The sequence below is a fragment of the Dipodomys merriami genome, unplaced genomic scaffold (genome assembly GCF_024711535.1).
Source record: "Dipodomys merriami isolate MVZ:Mamm:240054 unplaced genomic scaffold, mDipMer1.0.p SCAF_11, whole genome shotgun sequence".
Lineage (NCBI taxonomy): Eukaryota > Metazoa > Chordata > Mammalia > Rodentia > Heteromyidae > Dipodomys > Dipodomys merriami.
Window position 1 is genome coordinate 42,160,360 of NW_027202382.1, and position 21,693 is coordinate 42,182,052.

General features: G+C 47.7%; 2 protein-coding genes across 8 annotated transcripts in view; one reads left to right on the top strand and one right to left on the bottom strand.

Moving 5' to 3' along the window:
- Ralgps1 (Ral GEF with PH domain and SH3 binding motif 1) overlaps positions 1 to 21,693 on the top strand; it is a 247,886-nt gene that overhangs the window by 113,963 nt on the left and 112,230 nt on the right. The gene's annotated exons all lie outside the window — the stretch shown is intronic.
- Angptl2 (angiopoietin like 2) overlaps positions 9,667 to 21,693 on the bottom strand; it is a 31,909-nt gene continuing 19,882 nt past the window's right edge. Inside the window, exons 3-5 of the mRNA XM_070013832.1 lie at positions 15,333 to 15,526; positions 13,597 to 13,867; positions 9,667 to 11,317 (exon numbers count right to left, since the gene is read on the bottom strand). Coding sequence (XP_069869933.1) covers positions 11,118 to 11,317; positions 13,597 to 13,867; positions 15,333 to 15,526 — 665 coding nt within the window. The 3' untranslated portion in view covers positions 9,667 to 11,117. The remainder of the gene's footprint in view (positions 11,318 to 13,596; positions 13,868 to 15,332; positions 15,527 to 21,693) is intronic.

A 21,693-nucleotide genomic window follows, 5' to 3' on the forward strand; every position in this document is an offset into this window, starting at 1 on the left:
CCTTGGAAGGGTTTTAAGCAAGGGCACAACTGGATTGGATTTGTTTTTTGCATCCATCATCGTGGCTGCAGCTCAGTGAGTGTATCCAGGTCTGGTGGGAGGACAGAAGAGCAATTAAGGGATCACGTATAAGCCTATGGTGAATCACTGTAGTTCAGAAAGTGTTGGGCTGTGGGAAGAGCTTTGCACACAGTTATTAGAGCAGAGTCTTGGAAAGCCATGGGTGGTTGTCCATGAGCACAGCACACCCTGCACTTGGGCTTTGAGAATCCAGATATGCATCTGAGCAGAAGTGAAGGAGTGAGGATGAGGGAGGGATGAAGCAGATGATACCGGTGCCAGGCTTCTGCTTCCTGAGTTGCTAAGATAGGCATCTTGAGGGGTTCTTGCCCTTTCTATGGGGGTGGCCATCCCTGGACCAAATCTAAGAGTATTCACATCAGTGTTATCCAGCTGGCCTCAAGTTGGCTAGTGTCTAGAGTAGTCCTTTCATTTAATGTTCAGCTGAAAAACAATGTCATTCCACATGCAAGAAATCCAGCCTTTTCTCAGTTCCCTACCCCATGTGTTTTCAAAGATCCCTTGGGAACACTCCTTGTTGCTGGTGCCTCTGCTGAGTACCACATCACTGATTGGTTGCCTCCTGCCTTTCCAGCCAGGTTCTCCAGTTGGCCCTGTAGAGAGCTCGTCTTCTTTTCTCCAGGGGGGCAGCACAGCTTAGGGATCTACAAGGGAATGTCAGTGTTACCAAGAGAGCCTTAGCCTCGGTTCTGGCAAGCCTGCCCCAGTTCACAGGCCACACCCTTCTCTCCTGTCTTCCACAATGGCTATAAGCTACAAGGTGCTGGACTTAGCCCAGGAGAGCATCTTATCAAATTTCCCTAACTCAAGCACTCAACCCTCTCTGGAATCCAACTAGTAGGGAAAATCTTCCCTCAGACCCCAGGCTCAAACATGTTCTCAATCATTAGAATGATCTCAGTGACATACAAAAGGCAAGAAGTGTCCCCATTATTTTGTAGAGTGATTAATTGAATATTGTTCTGAATCTTTCCCTTCCAGAAGGGAAAAGATTGCCTTTACTTGTGTAATCTTAGTTACCTTAAAATTCACATTTCTCTAGGATTTTATAGTCTTTCTTAGCGCATACAATACACTAGACCAATAGGTGTTACTTTTTCATCTCCATTTTATGCATAAAAAATCCCACAATTTGACCAATACATAACTTACCCAACACCATAGACCAGGCAGATACCAGGTTTAGCTCGAGAGTCATGCTCCTAGCTGGATTGCCACCCAAACATAACTAGTGCATCCTCCATTTCACATCTGTGTCTCCATGGAGATAAACATTAGCAAGAATATACAGAGATCAGGAAAGGAGCCCTGAGGCAGGCCTTGCTATCCAGAGTTGGAGAACTTTATTCCTTTGTATTTTTATAGCAAGAACCTGTTTTCTTACTAAGATGCCAATTATCCTCTGACTTCATTTAGTCTTTGGAACTCTAATTGGAAACTTAACAACAATAATCATTGCAGTAATTTAGCCAAGTGCTGGTGAAATGACACATCTGTAATCCTAGCTACTCAGGAGGTTGAGGTCTAGAGGATTGTGGTTCAAAACCAGCCTAGTCAGGGGCTGGGAAGGTGGCTCAGTGGTAGAGCTCTTACCTTGCATGCATGAGGCCCTGGGTTCAATTCCTCAGCACCACATAAGCAAAAAGAAAAAAGCCAGAAGTGGTGCTGTGGCTCAAGTGGTAGAGCGCTAGTCTTGAGCTGAAGAGCTGAGGGACAGCGCCCAGGCCCAGAGTTCAGGTCCCACGACTGGACCCCCGCCACCCCCCCCAAAAGAAAACCAGCCCAGTCATAAAAGTACAAGAGACTTTTTCTGCAAAATAGCCAGCAAAAAGCTGGGCTGAAGCTACGTAGTAGAGTGCTAGCTGAGTAAGCAAGCCAAGGGAGCACAAGGCTCTGAGTTTAAACTTTCAAACCCTAGTACCAACAACAACAACAAAAAAGGCCAGGGGTGGGGGGAGTACAGTAATTCAAGTCAGTTCTTTTACCTTATGACAGACATTTCATGTACAAGTATCTCATTTAGTCCTTCTAATACTCCTGTAAGGGAGGCACTGTTTTTAGCTCATTTCATAGCTACAGAGTATAAATAAGATTCATGTTAAAGACAACTCATTGATGAGATGAGTTTAGAAGACTGTCTCTTCTACAAAGAGCACTTGCTTTTCCTGACTCTCTACTCTGTCAGTCATCCTAGGGAAATCTAGCTATCATGTGCTTGGTAGTCCAGTGAAGAAAAGCTAGGTGTCAAGGGATCAAGACCTGCCACAAACACAGAAAGAGTTTGGAAGTAGATTCTGCCCCAAAGTTGAACCTTCCCAAGAAATTGTGGCTTCAGCCAACAACTTGACTAAAGTCTTATGACTATACTTGTTGCCAAATCTATATTGGGATAAAAATCATGTACTACTCTCCACACACAGAAGACCAAGATTGACCCCTAGGGCTGCAGGGAGCACTGAGCTCCTCCCAAAAGCTGATTTGGAGGAGAAAATTCTATAGGCCAAGGAAGTGATTGCCACTTTGAAAGATGATGAGCTAGCTTTGCAGCTCCCTAAGGAAGGACAGTGTGTGTGTGTGTGTGTGTGTGTGTGTGTGTGTGTGTGTGTGTGTGTGTGTGTGTGTGTGTGTGTGTGTGTGTGTGTGTGTGTGTGTGGTGTGGAAAAGTAGAAGATTGTTACCCTGTGGTTTGCCCAGACCTGTGTGTGTGTGTGTGTGTGTGTGTGTGTGTGTGTGTGTGTGTGTGTGTGTGTGTGTGTGTGTGTGTGTGTGTGTGTGTGTGTGTGTGTGTGTGTGTGTGTGTGTGTGTGTGTGTGTGTGTGTGTGTGTGTGTGTGGTGTGGAAAAGTAGAAGATTGTTACCCTGTGGTTTGCCCAGACCTGTGTGTGTGTGTGTGTGTGTGTGTGTGTGTGTGTAAGAGTAGAAGATTGTTACCCTGTGGTTTGCCCAGACCTGTAGAGGCCCTAAGGCCTGCTTGGGAAGTGAGAAAAAGGTCCATTCCATGTGGCTGCCCAAAAAGGCTGTGTCCAAGAATGGCATGAGGCGCCTACTCGTTCCTCTAAAAACTACAGAACTAACACATTGCTTATAAAGATATCACAGTAAAAAAGAAGTCTGTAAAGTAAAAAGTGAAAATTATGTTCTTCCTCTGCTCTTTCTCAGAGGGACTACAGCCAGGAGCCTGGGCATTCAGATATCTCATCCACACCCACAAGTGAAAGTGCCGGTGGGGGTGCACATGATGGCAAACTCCCTGACTGAATGGGGAGTACTTTATGCCTATTGTTTTGTGCCTTTCCCTTCTTTCCTTTGGGGGTCATAGGTCCTGCTCAGGGGCAGCAAATGTACACCTCCCTCCTTCCTGGTGACCCTGTGGCATCATAGATGTGGGCAGTTTATTGGCTGTTGCAGGTATGTGCGGATCTGTGCAGCTGTGCCTCAGCTGTTAATCACTGAGGTGGTTTCTGTGTCCCCCTTTTACAGGTAGTGCTGTGGGGAATGTCCTTCTACCTGTGTCTGTGCTCATCTGTCAGAGCATTCTAAAAAGGAAAGCTAGACATGGAAGCTCTTGGCAGAGACTTTGTACCTTCACAGTAGCCACTGCTGAGAAGGCTGCCATTGCTTTCACTTCACACTGTGGGCACACCTGCTTCCTCACACTCCCCACCCAGATATTGTCTGCCAGCTATTATTTATGCTGAAAAGATACATGAAGGTGGCACCTTGCCAAGCGCACCCTTCTCCACTTAGCACTTCTCCCCAGCCCCGGGTTAGGCAGTCAGGCCTTCAGGCTAAATGATTAGCTGTCCCTTACCTCTATATCTGCTTCCTAGATATCAGTCCTAATCCCTCTACATGTGTCCCTTGTACAGTCCTTCACAGCCTTGATCCATGAACAGGGGCTGCTTGGCTCTGGGTTCCTGAGGAAAAAAGACAGACCTAAACCCCTGCAGGCACACTTGGCCTGGTGCCTGCTCAGCATTCTGCACTTAGCGGAGACTTTGTGCATGTAATCCTTTCCCCTCATTGGGATAACTAGCATGTAGGCCTCTGTCATGACATGGCTCCAGAAGGGAATTTGAATTCCATTCCCTGGGAATGGAATGAGCTGCCTCTCCAAGCTCTGGGCTACTCCCAGATCTGCTGGGCTCAAGGAGGCCTCTCCTCCCATCATGAAATGTCCCTCCGCTTCGACACTCACTGCAACAGAGGAATTCCTCTTGACCTGCTCATAAGGCCAGATTCACTGTGACCAAATGTGAACAGGACATGGGACAGCCAGCTGGCTACCCACGCCCACCTAGGAGGGGCTACATGTGGAAGTACTTTGGGAGGCTGCACAGATGGCATAAACTATCAAGGCTATGTCTGGAGTCCCATGTATGAGCTGAGCTGGCCCAGACTGCCCCCGGTCAGGAGGATGTCTTAGTACTGAGGCATAGGTCTACAAGAGGCAGAGTCTCAGGCCAGGACTGTTCTGAGAGCTAAGAGACTATGATTTCCAGGCCCCATGCTTGGAGGCGTAGAAGTGGGAAATGTGTGGCCCCAACCAAGACTGCAGGCCAGGAAGAACTGTGCATGAGATGACAGCCAGACCAGCCACAAGTGGAACACTGAGTACCAATTGTAGGATGTAAGACAAGATGCTCTCTACCCTGTAGGAGAAGAAGGAGAAAGGCAGGGTCTAGTGGCCATGAAATGTTCTCTATCACTGTCCACTGTTAATATGTTTGCTTCTCTGAGGTCAACCAGGCAAACACTATGGACTGACATATTGATGTCCTGGGACCTGCTGCCCAGCCTGTTGCTTCTATACGGGCAGGTGGGCTGGCTATTCCTGAGGGCAGGAGGCTGCATACATCTGTGGTTTTCAGGTGCAGTACCATCTGTTGATTGAGTTTGACTGGGAACCTTGGTGTGTTCCTTTCCTCCTTGGGTAGAGTGGTTGGTATCACAGAGGCAGGAGTTCAAAGATCAAGCTATCTGAGTTCAAGTTCTAATTATCTGAGGATGCATGTCCTGGACACTTCTATCTCTGCCTCTATTTGTATGTTGAAGAGAGGGTAATTATAGGACCCATCTCCTGGATTGTTGTAAGATCTAGAGATATGTATGCTGTCTGGCACATGGAAAGTACCACATAGATGGTAGGTGGAATTCGTGTCATCTTTAGTGAAATATAGCTAGGAAGACCTCTGTATTGGGGACCTTGGTGGTTTTTGCTTCCAGAAAAGCTATTGTGAAATCCAGCACATCTGAGGAGAGCAGGGAGAGGCCCTTCAAGATACAGCCAGGTGTCACCTGTAGTGTCCCATTTGGGTCTTAAAAGTTTGGGTGTGGGTTAGATATGCTTTTCAGGAGAGGACAGGAGTCTTTCCTTAGGGGAGGGCCAAGGGAATAGAAACCAATCTGATGAGTAGTGGGACAGAATCCATCTAGGTGGCAAAGTATGGTCCTAGAGAAGATGGGTGCTAACAACAGCTAGAATATAGTCTAAATACTTTTTTGGATAGAGAACTAGTCCTTGACCCTTCCTGTCCTGGGATCCTGGGATCTTCCCTTGCCTCTCACAGGGCATCATCCTCCAGCAGCAGTTCTGAGGCCAGAGCCTATAGAATTGGAGTGTTGGAGTAGACATTCAACTTGGACTGGCCAATCCGATCCCTGTTGGCATTGGAAAGTAGAGGTGCTGGCACATAAGCTCAGAAATGCCATCCAGAGTTATGCATGGGGCCAGTAGTGAGAGTAGACTGCAGATGGGGACACAGTAAGAAAGCCAGTGGGATGTGGAGAGGGTTGCTGCTTTGCTTTCTGGAGGCCTTCCCGACAGTTTCTGGTTCCTGGCTCTCATGAGGCCCAGCTGCATCTCTACCCATGGGCTCAGGGAGATACCTCATGTGTCCTTATATAACCAGCTTATTTAATGAGCTGGACTCTGCCAGGTGTAAGAAGAAACCAAACTCATTTTTCCCCAGTGTCTTTTCAAGTCTGCTCTGTGGATGAGTTTTGTTTTTTCCTAATTGAAGCAGAGAACTCGGCAGGCCCCTAGGTCTTCCTGGTGTCAGGGATGACAAAGTCCAGTCCCTTGTAACAGTCTCCTCCTTTCAGACAGTCCTATGTAGCAATCATGCCTGGATTCCTAAAGCCAGCTTTGCAGGCCTGGAGCTGGTCAGGGCAGGAAGTCAGCTTCTTTACTGGAGCTTGGCCAATCCTACTGCTTCTGTCACCTGCCCTCTCAGGTCTCTGGCCTTGGAGCTTTGAGCAAAGGGAACAGGGGATGCAGGAGACAGGGCCTGTCTTCTGCAGCGAGCTGCTGACCTAATCCAGAGTTTGTGCTCAGTACATAGCCCCAGCTCCTCCTTCCCCATTTGTGTGCTGATTTTGTTTACTCTGAATACTTCTAATCCTGTTCCTTAGTGGCAGAATGATACTTTTCTAGCTGACTTTGGCTCTGGTGCTGTCCTGTCCCCCTACCCTACTCCCAGGCCCTTTGTGTCCAGTATCTCCTACTTCACACTGTTCTGGTGCCTGTGGTCTTAGGCTTGGGGCCTGGGTTAGACAGTGGCACCCATGTTTGCTTGTACTATGCTCTGGGAGTGGTCCCTTAGCTTTCCTGTCACTTGATTTTGGTGAGGGGCACCTGCTGTCCATGTGTTGGAAGAGGACATAGCATAAAGACAACTCCCCTACTTCCAGGATCCTTTCTCTGCATTGCTTACACAGAGCCCAAGTGGGCATTGGCTAATACTGCAGCACCCATTTGAGTATCTCTTCAGGATGGTCTTATACCTTGCTCTGGAATGAAGGATCTTGGGAAGCTATTAGTTTGTCCCTACCCTTTAGAGTCTCCAGGAAAATGGAGGCAGAATGAATGCCATTTTCCATTTGTCACCTCTAAAATATTTGCTCCTTTTCTTTAATCTGGTTGCCTGGATATCTCTTATTATAATGAAAGTCTCAAGTCTGAAACAGGTGAGGTGATCTGGAAAGTCAGGGAGGGTCCTCTGAACTCCTGGAGGATCCAGGACTTCTACAAATGGCAGACTCCCATCACCGCTGCTTTCAGTAATCAGCAGGTTTCTCTTTCAGTCTTGCTCAAATTGGCAAACTGTGAGGAGGGGGGGGGACTCTTCAGTGTCATTTGACAATCATTGGCTGCAACAGAAGAAAGTACTAGCTTTGTTAACTTCTGCCTGGGCCTACAGTTGTGCCCACCAGGGAGGAAGAACTCAATATTATTAGAACTTTCTTATGTTAGATTGTAATCCTTAAAAGGACCCTGGCTGGGATAGAAAAGTGCTGTTGGTCTTACTTGGATCTATCTGCATGTTGACTGTTGAGGGAGAAGATCACAGGTACCTGACTGGGAGAACCCCAGGTTCACCCCATTTCTGACCTTACCTCCAGTGCGCCTGTTCCATTCTGAAACCTAGTGAACTGGCCTCCTTCCTCCCAGTTTACTCTAAGAGCAGGTTGCATATGAGGCAGCCTCCTTTGTCTTTTCATATGGCCAGTGGTGGTTTGGGCAAGACATGGATTTGGGTGCTAGAGGAGAGGGACATTTGGGTTCCAAATGGAATGGAAAATGGGCTACTTCACACTGTCCAGCTTGGCTTTCCAGAGCTCTGTGCTTTAAGGTTTGGACCTAAGACTAGTAACTAGAGAAAATGTATGTACCTTATGTTCCTTTTCCCTACATTCCTCCCCCTGCCCCCAACACACACTCTACTCTAGATGTGTGAGGAGATATGGCTATGGTCTGGGCCAAGTTTGGGACATACTCATAAAAAGCATGCAGGTTCTACTGTGACCCCAAGCAACTGGGAAGTGGGAACAGGGTGAGAATTCTCCCTCAAGGCCTGATACCCAGTGCCTTCTACTTTAACTCTCGTTGGAACTTTTTTACTTAATCCCTACCTCATTTTCTGCTCTTCCATAGAGCAAGAATAACATCCCTTCCTTCTCAGAGCCATATGAGAGTGACATAAAAGGGGGAAAAAAAGGAAAATGTCCACTTCTAAGCACTTTGTAGTAGCCTCCTAACCACAACTTTAATAGAAAAAAAAAAGCTCTCCAAGTTGTTTTGCGTGGTAGTAAATAAAGACTGTTGTGTCTAAGTGGCTACATGTATGCAATTTTGACATGCATATCACCCAAACTCTTCAAGTTTGGACTTTTGCCGATAGCGCAGAAAGTACGTATTTCTTTATCCTCTTATGGGCATGCAGTTGGCAGTTTTCTCATCTTTACCAGTCTGACAGGTGCCACATGATGGCTTATCTGTCATTTATGGTACTTCTCTGGTTCCTACACGGTGTTTGTGTACTTTCTTTCTTTTCAAATTCTTTATTGTGATTAAGTGATTACATAATTTCCCAAATTTCACAGTATTGTGGGATAGTGATCCTTAGTTAAAGTCACACATTCTAACTTTCATGGGGCAAATTGTCTATCGTGGTCTATAACATTTATGAGTTCTTTCTTCCTTCCTTCCTTCCTTCCTTCCTTCCTTCCTTCCTTCCTTCCTTCCTTCCTTCCTTCCTTTCTTTCTTTCTTTCTTTTCTTTCTTCCTTCCTTCCTTCTTTCTTTCTCTTTCTCTTTCTTTCTTCTCTCTCTCCCTTTCTTTTTTTGGTCATGGGGCTTGAACTTTGGGCCTAGGTGCTGTCCCTGAGCGATTCAGCTCAAGGCAAACACTCTACCCCTTGAGCCACAGCACCACTTCCAGTTTTCTGGTGGTTAATTGGAGATGAGAGTCTCACAGACTTTCCTGCCTGAGCTGGTTTCGAACTGTGATTCTCAGATATCAGCTTCCTGAGTAGCTAGGATTACAGGCATGAGCCACTGGCACTCAGCCCAAATTTTCTATTACAGTGTTTGTATGAATTTGAAAGAGGTTCTGGCATGGTATGAATATTAATCCTGTATTTGACAAATAAAAATATCAACATAGTAAACATGTTTCTCTTGGTGGATCTTTGCCTTTCAGTCTTGGTCATGTTTTGTTTTTTGGAAGGCAGAAATATTGGTATTTTTCAGTCATATCTTTCAGTCTTATCCTTTTTGGTTTGGGCTTTCAATTGTGCCTAAAATGGCTTCCCTAAATCCCAGATCTGTTTTGCAAGGAGACAGCTCTGGCAGCAAGTGTGGGACTTGGGTTAGAATGAGGGAGCTCAAGCTCCTGGTCAAGAGCCTGATGTAGCAGGGAAAGGAGAAGCGCTGAGGCCTGCACTGACCCTGAAAGGGCTGTGTGGAGGCTGGAGCAGCCTTAGCGATGGGAGGGAGGAGAAGACCTTAGTTTTGACCTACACGGTTAGTACATGGCCGGCCTGGAGAAGTGTCTTGTGTTAACTGTCTTGCCTGGGAGGTGTTCTAGTGCATCAGTGGAAAAGTCTGGACACACTTGGATGAAGGAGGTTGACTCCAGAAAGTGGTACTTGCCATAATTTCTAGTACAAGACTTTCTGGGAGGCAAAATGTGATCTCTGTGGTTGGGAATGCGTCCTGGTGCTGACTCTTACAGAGGCCCCAGTCTAGGTGATCCTAGGAGACATTTCTAAAATAGTAACAAAGGGTACAGATACATCCATGTAGCACTGATGGCTTTTATTGCAGATTTGTGTCATTACAAGGATAATCTGGGAATATATATATATTAAAAAAACCCTCCCTTTTATATACACAGAACATGCTACATGGTACACTGTGAGAAATGCTGAGGTAATAGACACCCACTCAGATGTGGACAGTACCAAATGCCCCACACCTCACATGCCTGGCCCACATGCCCACTGGGAGGATTTCCCCTTCTAGACTCATCTCTTCAGCCTCTGCATTCATTCTGGTAGCACTGAGCCCATCAGGACTCAGAAGCCACCATGTCCCAGTACACCAGCCATGGGGCCTGTGGCCACTGACAGTTCAGCAACTTATAGGAAGTAGCCACTCCTTCCCCATGTGGCCCCATCTTTCAGGGAAGTGGACTTGGGGTCAAGGTACAGACTCTGGTCCACTGAGCATGGAACCTCAGGTTTGTTGCCATCTAGGGCCCCCAACGTATTGATAGTGACTTCTCTTCAGCTGAGGATCTCTGGCAAGCCAGGCTACTATTTGTGTGAAAGTTACAATGATGTGGAGGCTACAGTATGAACGGAAAATACAAAACTGTGAATACATTACGGTGCTGGTGTCACTTGACCTGGCCTTTCTTTACCGAGCCAAAACTGTTCCTTCTCAGAGGCTGAGGGATCTTGCCTGGATAGAAAGGCCTGTGTGGCAGAGAAGAGTGGCCAGGGAAGGAAGGAAAAGCGGTGCCTTGAACCCCAGTGAGCAGCTAGAGACTGAGGCTCAGAAGGCACTAGATGAGGGGGGTATCTGGGTGGAGGTTGGTAAGAAGTCCTGAGAAGGGGGAGTGGTGTAAGGAAGGACAGGGAGGGAGAGCATGAAGTCTGATAAGGTTCTCACAGGGGTTCTTCAGAGGGGAGGTATGGAGCCCCTATGTGAGAGATGAGCCTTTACAGACATTTCTGGAAGAATCCAGGCACCATTGCCAAGGATTCATTTTGAACTAAGGCAACACAGCCTGTGTTCTACCCTTAGACTCAAGTTACACAGCATTAAGGAAAATGCTTTCCTCTGAAGAGCAAAGCTGTTGGTGATAGCTTCAGCATCTGAGAATTGAAAGTAGAATACGTAGTGTCCATACGTATCACATGTGACCTGTATCTAAGCGCATGTACATACAGTCTGCACAGAGAGGCTCATGTACATGCATGTCACAAAAGTGTACAGTTGGGTTTTTAAAGGAAGAGTTGTGTGCATTCCCATCCTATCCTGATAACATGAGGGGTTGTTGGGTATGAAGGAAAGAAGGGGGACAGAGAACACTGTAGCAGTCCAGTTCCATATGTGGCACAGTAACTTTGGAAAGCAGAATCCTGCGTCCCATCCTCCCAGCTGAGATGAACTGGTGAGGCGTTGTGCTGGGGCTACACAGTCAGGGTGGTTCCTGATGATGGCCACGGAGTCAGGGGCGAGCAGGCTTAGTGGAAGGTGTTGGGGTTGGGCCGGATCATCATCACCACTTTCTTGAGGGAGTAGGAGCCTCCTCGGAACTCAGCCCAGTAGACCCCATCCTGGTAACGGCTCCGGTAGTGACCCCCACGGTACCAGACCCCATTGAGGTTGGAGTGGGCACAGGCATTATACCACCAGCCTCCCTTCTGATAGTGGGCGCAGTTTCCTGTGGAGAGAAAGGAGTGAGGAAGTATCCAGGAGGAGTTGATTCCGCCCCATCCACAGGACCATGTCTGGGAAAATCTTCAAAGCAAGAATGCTTGAGAGGTGGACTCTGTCCATTCCAGATGGAAGGCTGGGGTGTAGACTCCCTCAGACCTGTGAGATGGCAGGCAAATAGCTTCCCCTCTCCCAACTACTGTATTCTTATCTGTAAAAAGGAGGATAAAATAACACCCACTGCATAGGATGACTGAGGATTAAGTGAGGCCATGTATAGCACAGTCCAGGCTCCCTGCAGAGGTGGCACGGACAGCACTGCCCACTGCAGGCTCTGGCCTGGGGCAGCTGGGGAGAGGGAGAAAGAATCTTCCTTTTAGGAGTTGAAAGGGGTAGATCAGAGTCTTTATAGAATATCAAGGGAAGTGATGGAATATCCGTCTTTTTCTTCCCAGCCCGAATTCTACCCAAGTAACTTTTCATATTATTTCATAAAAGAAGGTTATTTCCATGAAACTCCTGGCATTGTCACATCACACTGCATTTTGCTGCCAAGGACAAGCCGTTCAGAACAATAATAAGTGTGGGCAAGGTGCACGCAAGCATGCAGGGGCATTGCACCCCACAGCAGGAGGAGTGAGAGCAGCCGCCATCATCTGGGCTGCTTAGTGGAGTGAGGGGGCAGCAAGGAGGTGACCCCTTGTTCAGGGAGAGGACAGCTCTGCTCCAGCCAAGGTTGTGGAGGGATGAGGAGGTAACAGATAGACTGAGGCAGAAAGCTGGAGGAAAGCCTTTGCCTCAAGCACCCCAGGGTTCCCAGTTTTTCTGGGATTTATTCTGGGCCATGACTCAAGGTCACAAGGACCAAGAAACAGTGCTGGGCAGGGAGAGTGCTTGGCACACCAGTTTGTTTCCCATTTGCCAGAGGAGGCCCCCACCAGGCACTTCACCCTGAATGCCCCAGGGACAGAAACCATCTGACAGTGTGGGTCATAGAAGACTCTTCCCCTTGTCCCCTCTGAGGGATCTCAGGAAGTGTCTGTCTCAGCCCCATGCCCCCAAGACAAGGGGCATCTCCTAGACTGCTCTTCAGTAGCTCTGGCTTAGAAAAGCTACCACTTTAGACAGGGACTGCTCTTTCTCCCTGCCCTTCCAGTAGAGCCCATTCAGGGACAGAGAGGGCACAGGGGTGTCTGGGTGGTGTGAGGAGAGGCAGGTCATGTCCTACTTTCCCCTTGATGTAGGGAGAACTACATACTATACTCTGAACAAGGTGTGGAAAGCAGTGCCAACATAAAGCTCACTTCAAACCATTCCTAAAGTAATCCCTGGGGCTCACACATTCAAGAAAGGGAACTTGCAAGATAAGTAGGAGGCGGGGCAGGAGGGATCAGGCTTATCTGGGAAAGCAGACTAGGCCTCAGCTTGGAGGTAGTGCCATCCTTAGGGCGACCTGGGCTTTGGTAACCCACCAGCCTCCAGGGTCTCTGGCTCTCGTCTGAAGGAAATGAGTGTGGACTTTGGAGGTATGAACTGTGGGGTTGTCTTGTACTGTGTTTAGGGCAGATTGTCTGTGAACCTTGTAATTCTCTGTTTTCCCTTGTTTTTAAGTTAATTAAGACTTCTTAGGAAGGACTCAAAGTCCTCCAAAGTACGTGTTCCAAGTATATGATCTTGGACAAATCACTTAATCTACTCTATCCCGTTTCCTCTTAATAGCCTCATTACAGTGTTGCATTAACAGAACATGCTACCATGTTATCATGCTATCAAGAAAGTCCATGGTATTGAGCTAAGTCGTAGACAAAGCTCTTGAGGTGCATTCTCTTGAACCTTCTCCCTGCCCTGTAAGGTGGGTGTTGACCTTACTTCCAGATGTAGGAAGGCCCAGGAAGATGGTATAGTCCAGGGAGGACGTGTGATTGAAGAAGAAGGGATGGTATTAGAACCCAGGGTGTGTGGTCAAGAGCCCACAGACATGAGTGCCTAAGACAGAGAAGTGAGGAGGGCACAGACTTGGGCATGAGTGTCTGCCCTTATCCATGTGATCCACATACTTTTGCCTTTCCCTTTTCGTAAGTGCCACAGTGACCAAGCTTCTCAGAGGGGATTTGAGGGCAATGGCCAAAGGAGGGGATCATCAAACATTGGGGCAGGGACAGGTGGCTTGGCATATCCATCATCCCCCAGGGACCATCCTGCTCCCAGGACCTGGAGTCAGGAGAGATGGCTTTGGGTAACCTCTTTTCCCAACCCAGCACCTGAGTCAGACTCCACTTTTCCTACCTGTGTAAACATCATGGTCTCTGTCCAGAGTGGTGAACTGCTTGCCATTGTGCCAAGTGAAGGAGTCACCTGCATTGCCATGGTATCGCCCTAGACGTAGCTTATAATATTCGCTCTCAGGCTCCACGCGGAAGCTGGCATATTCTGCAAAGACCTTGCGTCCAGACCAGTCCTCCATGGTCACAAGCAGTTTGTAGTTGCCTTGGTTTGTCAGCCAGTAGATGTTCTCCAGGCCCAGCCAGTACTCGCCATCAATGTTCCCAAACCCTTGCTGAGGAAGACACAGGAAAGCATGAGTGGAGACTATGCTGGGCACTCACCGGCACTGGACACTCAGCTCTGGCCTGAGAGTGGCCCGAGAATTGCATGCAGCACAAAGCCAAGTCTGGGCTCAAATTTCTGTTCCCCCATGTCACAGCTCTGTAACTTGAAGAGTCACTTCACATTCCTGAGCCTCAGCTGCACATCATTCACACAGATGGAGAGGGTGGCTCCTTTGGACAGGCAGCCTGTGAACCCCAGTGAACCTCACAGGCACTTTTCTCTCATGGCTGCTACGGGAATGTGTGGTGTGGCCATCAGATAACCTGCCACATAGAAGGCATGTGTCCATTCCAAGGACAGGGTCCTCACCTCCCCCAAGCCTCAGTTTCCTTCTCTGAGGATGAGCTGTGTGTGAGGAGCATGTGTAAGCCCTAGCATAACAGACAGGCATGAGCTGTGACACATGTGTGACCTCTACCTTCCTTCCAGTTCTAGAACCCAGTGGTTTTGCTATGAATGTTTTTGACATGTAGTGGTGAGGGTGGAGTGGGGTTATATACACAGTGATAGCCAGCAAAGTCTTGTAAGTGTATAGATTCATTAGTGACCATTGCTAGTGCTTAGTGAGACCTCTTGCTTATAATGTACACTTCCTGTAAGTTATTTTATGAACTCTCAAAGCGAGGAGCTATCATGAGCCTCCCTAGGATGGGTGAGCCAGGATGTGCTAGAGACTGTGATCTTGGGCACTGTGCTGTACCATCTCTACAAAGAGGGTGTAGAGGAGTCTCTGGGAACATAGGCTGGTCAGGAGGTGGGCAGGGAGCAGCAGGATGGAAGGAGACCTGAGAAGCAGGCACAGCAAAGCCCACATGTGGAGGCTACGAGGAGGTAGACATTGAAGGCTGAGCTGCAATCATTGCTTTGCCATATGACAGCAGTGCAGCTGTGAGCAAGGTGTGTCTCCTCTGTCCTGTTAGTCAGGGTGATAGTGGTATCCTTCTCAGGGGTCACTGTGAGATTAAATGTCATAAGGGATCACTGAATGGTGCCAAGGCATGGCAGGTGCCCAGTGAACTGAGCCACTTACACTATTTTTCTCACACTCTGCTCAGATTGGGTGCAGCTGAGCCCTTGCAGCCTTTCCTACAGCGGGCCCATGAGCTTCAGGACTTCCGTCTGGGCTTTGAGAACAGGGCTTCCATGGGAAGATAGCAGTAAGCAGCTGGGAATAAGGTGCTACTCATAAGCCAGCTGGGGTGGGGGCCTCCCCCCTTCTGCTTGTCTAGTCTGTGGGGCTTTGATGGTTCCAACTGTAAGCTGTTGTCTTGCAGCAGGTGCTAGTGGCACTTTGCAGCAGGTGCTAGGGAATGAACCTATCCTCGCCACCCTGGTGGGTTGAAAATGGCCCCGTCCCCATCTTTACCCTGTGGGGCCAGTCAGGGCAGCGCACACAGGCCTTGGAGGCTCACCTTGTATGTCTCCCAGTTCCTAAAGAAGTTGACGGAACCATCCAGGCGCCTCTGGATGACAGTCCAGCCCCCAGGGTCATGTCTCTGGTCACACCACACCTGCATGAGGCGGTTAGTGTTCTCAGGCTTTACCAGGTAGATGGAGCTGGTATCATGGCCATCTTCCAGGGCCTGCAGACAGTCTCTCCAGGGCCCTGCAGACACAGATGTGCACATGTCACAAATGCCTGTCACTACACCATATTCCTAGCCATCTAACCATATCCCAAGTAGCACAACCTATGCTAGGGCTCTGGCAGGGAGCCACAGGCCTGTTGTAATATGATATAAAAACAAGAGCTCAGAGCCAGGGTTCCAGATGTGTGATCTCCAAGCTTGGTTTCTGCTCTCATCCTCTTAAAGTATGATCTTGGTCAGCTTTCTCGCTTCTCTCCATTCTTAGTTTCTCTTGTTTATAGTTAAAGGACTTATTTTCCTCATCTAGGGCTCTTAGGGTAGAGAGATCCTTTCTGTGGCAATTCCTGGTGATTTTTAAAAAACTTAATTCCGCTGGTAGAAAGAGATTTGAGCCTATCGAGTGTGACCATGTTCACCAGTACTGCAAAGACGTAGCTGTGCTCTGCCAGCAAGGCTAGCCTGTATCCGGTCTTTCCTTTCCTGTACACCAGACACACCTCAGCCTGACTTCACATATGCTTTCCAGTTTTCTGATTTCACTATATTTTCTAATAAGTGACCTTTTGCAGGCCCAGAATTTGGCCAGGTAGCCTGAGACCTCATGGTGTTTCTGAGAACCCTACAGTAGTCTCTGAACACATCAATAAGTGACATGTCAGGGTCTTCCTTATTAGTCTGAGGGAATTTCCAGAGGCCAGTTAACTATACAGATTAAAATATATACTTTTTTCAAGCCCCAAGACAAATAAATAAATAAATAAACAAGCAAATAAATAAAATATGTACTTTGTGCTATATGTGGTGGCTCATGCCTATAATTCCAGCCATGAGGGAAGCAGAGGTAGGAAGATTGGGATATGAGGCCAGCCAGGCAATAAAATGAAAAGACCTTTTCCGAAAAACAACTAAAAGCAGCTGGGTGCTGGTGGCTCACACCTGTCTTCCTAGCTACTCAAGCGGCTGAGATCTGAGGATCACAGGCCAAAGCCAACCCACACAGGTAAGTCCATGAAACTCTTATCTCCAATTAGCCACCAAAAGGCTCAAAGTAGACATGTGGCTCAAGTGGTAGAGAAATGGCTTTGAGCAAAAAAGCTCAGGGACAGTACCCAGCCAGGCTCTGAGTTCAAGCTCCAAGACCAGCGCCCCTCCTCCCCCCCACACACACAAAGCAAAATGGGATGGAGGCAGGGTTCAAGCAGTAGGGCACTTGCCTAGCAAATGTGACACTCTGAGTTCAAATCCAAGTACTACAAAAAAATAAGTAAATAAAATTTCATTTCATCTCTTTACATGTTCCCCAGCCTGAGAATGGTTAAGATCAAAAGTGCTTAAAACAAAAATCCATCTTGCTCTATTAATTTTCACATTCCTTCAACAACTATTCATTGAGTCCTAGTTCCTGCAGGAACTGCACGAGGACAGTCAGAAGAGGAGAGCAGGCCCCAAAGCCCTCATTCAGCTCCACTTCCTGGTGACCCTGCCTTTCTCCCTCTAAGTGTGTAAATGGGTGCTTGTCAGTGGGAGTATGCTCCGCTTTTGCTGACTAGCTCCAGCTTGGTAGCTTCCTTCCTGTCTGGCAGTTGGACTCAACTAGTCCACATGCCCCACAGCCAGTCAGGCAAGGTCCTTGTTAGACATCTCAATAGGCCTCTGCGGAGCCCTTGCAGTGACATATGAACACTGCACCCAGGCCCAGGTCAGTGTGGGTACTGACACTGGACTGTGGGCTCCCTTCATTCACTGGGGAAGCGGGGCTTTTCACCATTTACCTTCCCCTCAGCTCTCGCCTAGCAGGACTCCTAGCACCCCACCCCAAGAAGCAGGTGGGGCACAAGCTTCTCCTTCCTCCCTTCCTCCCTCTAGTCCTCCTTCCTTCCCTTCCAATTTTTCTTCCTTCCTCCTCTTCCCTCTCCCTCCCTTCTTCTTGCCCTCAGTATCCATCCCAAGGAAGGGGAGGCCCGACTTCAGGAAGAACATTCAGGAAGAAGAAAAAGGTGTTGGTTGTGTTTGGCCCAAGCCCCGGGGACAGAGACAGAGAATGGGAGTCTGTCCTAAACAGCTGGAGCAGAGCACTGGTGGGTGTGGGGAACTCTCGGGCTCTGCATCAGGTCAGCAGTGTGTGTGTGGGGGGAGTGTTGATGAGCATACTGGGGACAGAAGATCCGGCAGAACCTGCAAAATAACGCCCACTGAAAGCAAGCCAGCCACTTCCTGCAGAGCCACTGGGCCCTGTAGGATGGTCAGATGGAGAGACTGTCCTCCAAGGGCACCCATAGGGAAGCTTTTCAGGCAGTCAGCCTTGTGGGTCCCTCCCAGTCTTTTTTGAAGAGACAAGTGGTTTCGAATATACTGGGATCTCCGGTCCCTTTAAGAATTTGTGGAGAGCCGGGCGCTGGTGGCTCACGCCTGTAAGCCTGTAATCCTAGCTACTCAGGAGGCTGAGATCTGAGGATCGCGGTTCAAAGCCAGCCCGGGCAGGAGAGACGACCGTGAGACTCCTATCTCCAATAAACCACCAGAAAACCGGAAGTGGCGCTGTAGCTCAAGTGGTAGAGCGCTCGCCTTGAGCTGAAGAGCTGAAGGACAGAGCCCAGGCCCAGAGTTCAAGCCCCACGGCGGACCAAAAAAAAAAAAACCAAAAAGAATTTGTGGAAAGAAAATATAGGTTCATGCAATTTTATTATAGTATTAGGAGGTAATGGACCTCTAAGCCTCAGGTTATTAGTATCTAGCTCTAAAAAGTCCTCTCTGAACTAGCTAATAACAGTAAGATAACAATAGCCAATGCTACTGAGCATTTCTTGTTGGAAGCCCTGCTCAAGTATTTCCATCCTAATCCTCCTCACACCCTTATGAAGTGAAGATAGTCTCTCCATTTTACAGATGAAAACACTAGAGCCAAGGAACATTATGGGACACACATGTGAAGGTCACATGGCCAGTAAGGGGCAGGGTGGGTCTCTGCCCCCACCCCCTCTCCACTCCCCACCCCAGCCCCAGCTGGACTGGGTAGGCCAGAGCCTTACTTGAATGCACTCTTCTTGCACTCTTCTTTTCCCTGATCAGAATGAATTCAGAGTCAGGGCCCAGGCTCTGACCTCTGTGAAAGGGCTATCTTTATCAAGGTGTTAACCCTTTTTAATTTAGCTTTATTGATAATTTGAGTTGTTGTTGGTTGGTTTTTTTTTCCCCTCTTGCATTTACATCTTGGTGGGGATTTTTTTGTTGTTGTTGTTCAGTTGTGGGGCTTGAACTCTGGGCCTGGGTACTATCCCTGAGCTCTTCAGTTCAAGCTCTCTACCACTTGAGCCACAGCGCTGCTTCTGGTTTTCTGGTGGTTAAGAGTCTCACAGACTTTCCTACTCATGTTGGCTTTGAACTGTGATTCTCAGATCACAGCCTCATGAGTAGCTAGGATTACAGGCGTGAGCCACTGACGCCCAGTATACATCTTTGTGTTTTTTGCCCAGCTTTCAACTCCTGTGTGTGTGCATGCGTGCGTGTGTGTGTGTGTGTGTGTGTGCGCGCGTGCGTGTGTGCGTGTGTGTGTGTGTCTGTCTGTCTGTCTGTCTGTCGGTCGGTCTATGTGTTTGCTTGTTTTGTTTGTTTGTTTGTTTTTAAATAGTAAAACCTGGCAATTCTTTAAAGCCTCATAGAATAGTGGGATTAGGTATAAGAGTGGAGATGTGTTTAGTTAGCATTTTCCACTTTCAAGAAAGACTTTCTACATGTCCCTGCAGCCTGCCCTTCAGATGATATGCGGGCCCATCAGCTTCTATCAAGAGCCATGTCCTTCAGTTTCCTTTAGAAGCCCTTTGCAGACCTCTTCCAAATCACCCACATTCACACACATTTTCTCTTCTTACACTGAAGGTACTAGTGGCAAATGAGGGGTGAAAATGAGTCCGAAAAATAGTTGTATTCAAAAATCAGCAGCAGTATAATGTTGTTGTGGCCCAATTAAAATGGCGTGCCAAAACCTTCTGCTTTGATGAGAGAAACCTACCTCCAATAAAGGAATGATACACTGGCAAATCTGTTATATGCAAATAATGTGATCAGAAATCCTTACTGAAACCTATAAGTAACGTGGTGCCAAGCTTGCCATGGTTACACACAAATCATGCCATCCTTGTGAGGCATCCAACTTTGGTTAAAGAATCCATTGCACAGGACATGTGGGGCTAAGAGAAGGACTTCCAGTTTGGAGCAAGCTCAAATCTTGGTATCTTCACCTGACCACTGGGTGACTTTGGGTAAGTTTCTCACCAAGCCTCAGTTTGTTTTCTGTAAAATGGGGAGTGAACACTAGTCATCTGAGGCTATCAGGCTGTATGATAGACGAAAACTTGACATGTTGTAAGTTGTTCACCCTTCTCCCCTACCATGTGCATGTTACTGCTTGCTTTTGAGTTTCCAAAACTAAATCTAACATTGTAAGTATATATGTACGTGTTATAATGTCTATCAATAGGCGTTTTCTACAAGGTATATTTTAAGTCACAGAAGACCACAAAGCTGTCCTGAAATAAAGAATGGAAATAATTTTTGTCAACAAGGCTGAATTTTTGATGTGTAGTGGGCGAAGCACTGCCCTGGAGCAGTGCGAGTGCCCCGGCGGCCGCTATTTATCTTGGCTCCTCTTCTGAAAGGCTGCTCTGCCCGGAGCACCAGGCCAACACTAACTCAGCAGCACCTATATTCTGCACAGTATGAGTGCCCAACCTTGCCTCCATAAAGACCACATTTACACTATAGCCAGAATGTTCCACATGAAGAGCATTGCAGCCGCCATGGCAAGCTGAGACTTTGTGGTTCCTCAGAGAGTCAGGCAGGGTACAGGAAGCACACAGGACATGGGGCTGGGAGGAGGGGAGAGGGACATTGGTACATAGAATATGAGGTATGCAGGTCTCTGGCCTTCAGACCCCAGGTTCAGCCTGGTAAGTATTGGAGGTGATCATACCCGGGCCCTACCCCTGCTTCCTCTCTCTTCTCTGGGTTCTTAATGGATAATCCCATACAAGCCCCAAGGCCTTCCAGGAAATCAGGAATCACCCCCATTCATAGCCTATTCAGTTCTCACCACTTCCTGGCAGGGCCTTCTGATAAAGGAAAGTTGGACTGGTTAGACATGTCAGGCCCAAGTATAACTTCTTCTTGTTCCTTCTCTGTGATCTGTGATGGACCAGTCTCAGCCCAACTTATCCAGGCCCTACAACTGAAGGTGACTTACAATCTGTAGCTACCTTCAAAGTAGTCCTATTCAGGCCCACTTCAGCTTCCCTTGAAGCCAGGACATTTGTGGAGGGGAGAGCTGCCTCTCCTGCCTGGCTATCCCTGAGAACCAGGAAAAAAGAACAAAGACCTTCAGGGCTGTGAGCCAGCAATTGATGGGCTCTTTGTTCCCTAAATCCAGCCTTGAATCTCAAGACTTGACCACCATAAGCTGTGTACTTGATCTTGTGGTGCGGGAAAATGTCCCCCAAGAGCTGTTCCTATGAGTATTTTAGTACCAGTGAGGCCCTGGTGGAGGGGATTCTGTGATAACATGGAATCACCTGCTTTTGTCTGAGAACTATATGTAGTTTTACTCACTAATGGTCTATCTCCAAAACTACTCTTTTCAGCACTCCCCCAAAACATTTTGCTAACGTAAGTGACTAGTTGTAAAAATAGGATCTGGAATTTCCTACCTGAATTTTTCCATCTTGATTAGTAGGGCACATGGACTTCTTAGGTGTGAGTCCCATCCTGGCCCATGATAGGACTCCCTGAGTATCCTGAGAGGTCAGGAGAACAGATTTTGGGTGTGGCCCATGAGGACCAATCATGTCTGATGCTCTAGTTTCATTTATCCAGGAGTTTGGTGAAAAATTACTTTAGTTATGTCCACATATATCCTATGTCAGTTACTGCTTTTCAGTAAACCAGAATACTAAATCCAGGAATAGTTTTACATTGCTAAAGGCATCTCTAGCTCCTGCAGCCTCCAAACTGGCATTATACATATCATTCTGGTCCCTCCAGAAAAAAAGGTCTAAATGAGCTCACTCTGTAGACCACTTTCACTCTCAGACAAGGGGCACGGTGCCTGGGGCCAACAAACTTTTCAGGAGTTTATGAACATGTTTGAGGACTTAAAAAAATCTTATTGGCTCTAAACTATGATGAAAAATTT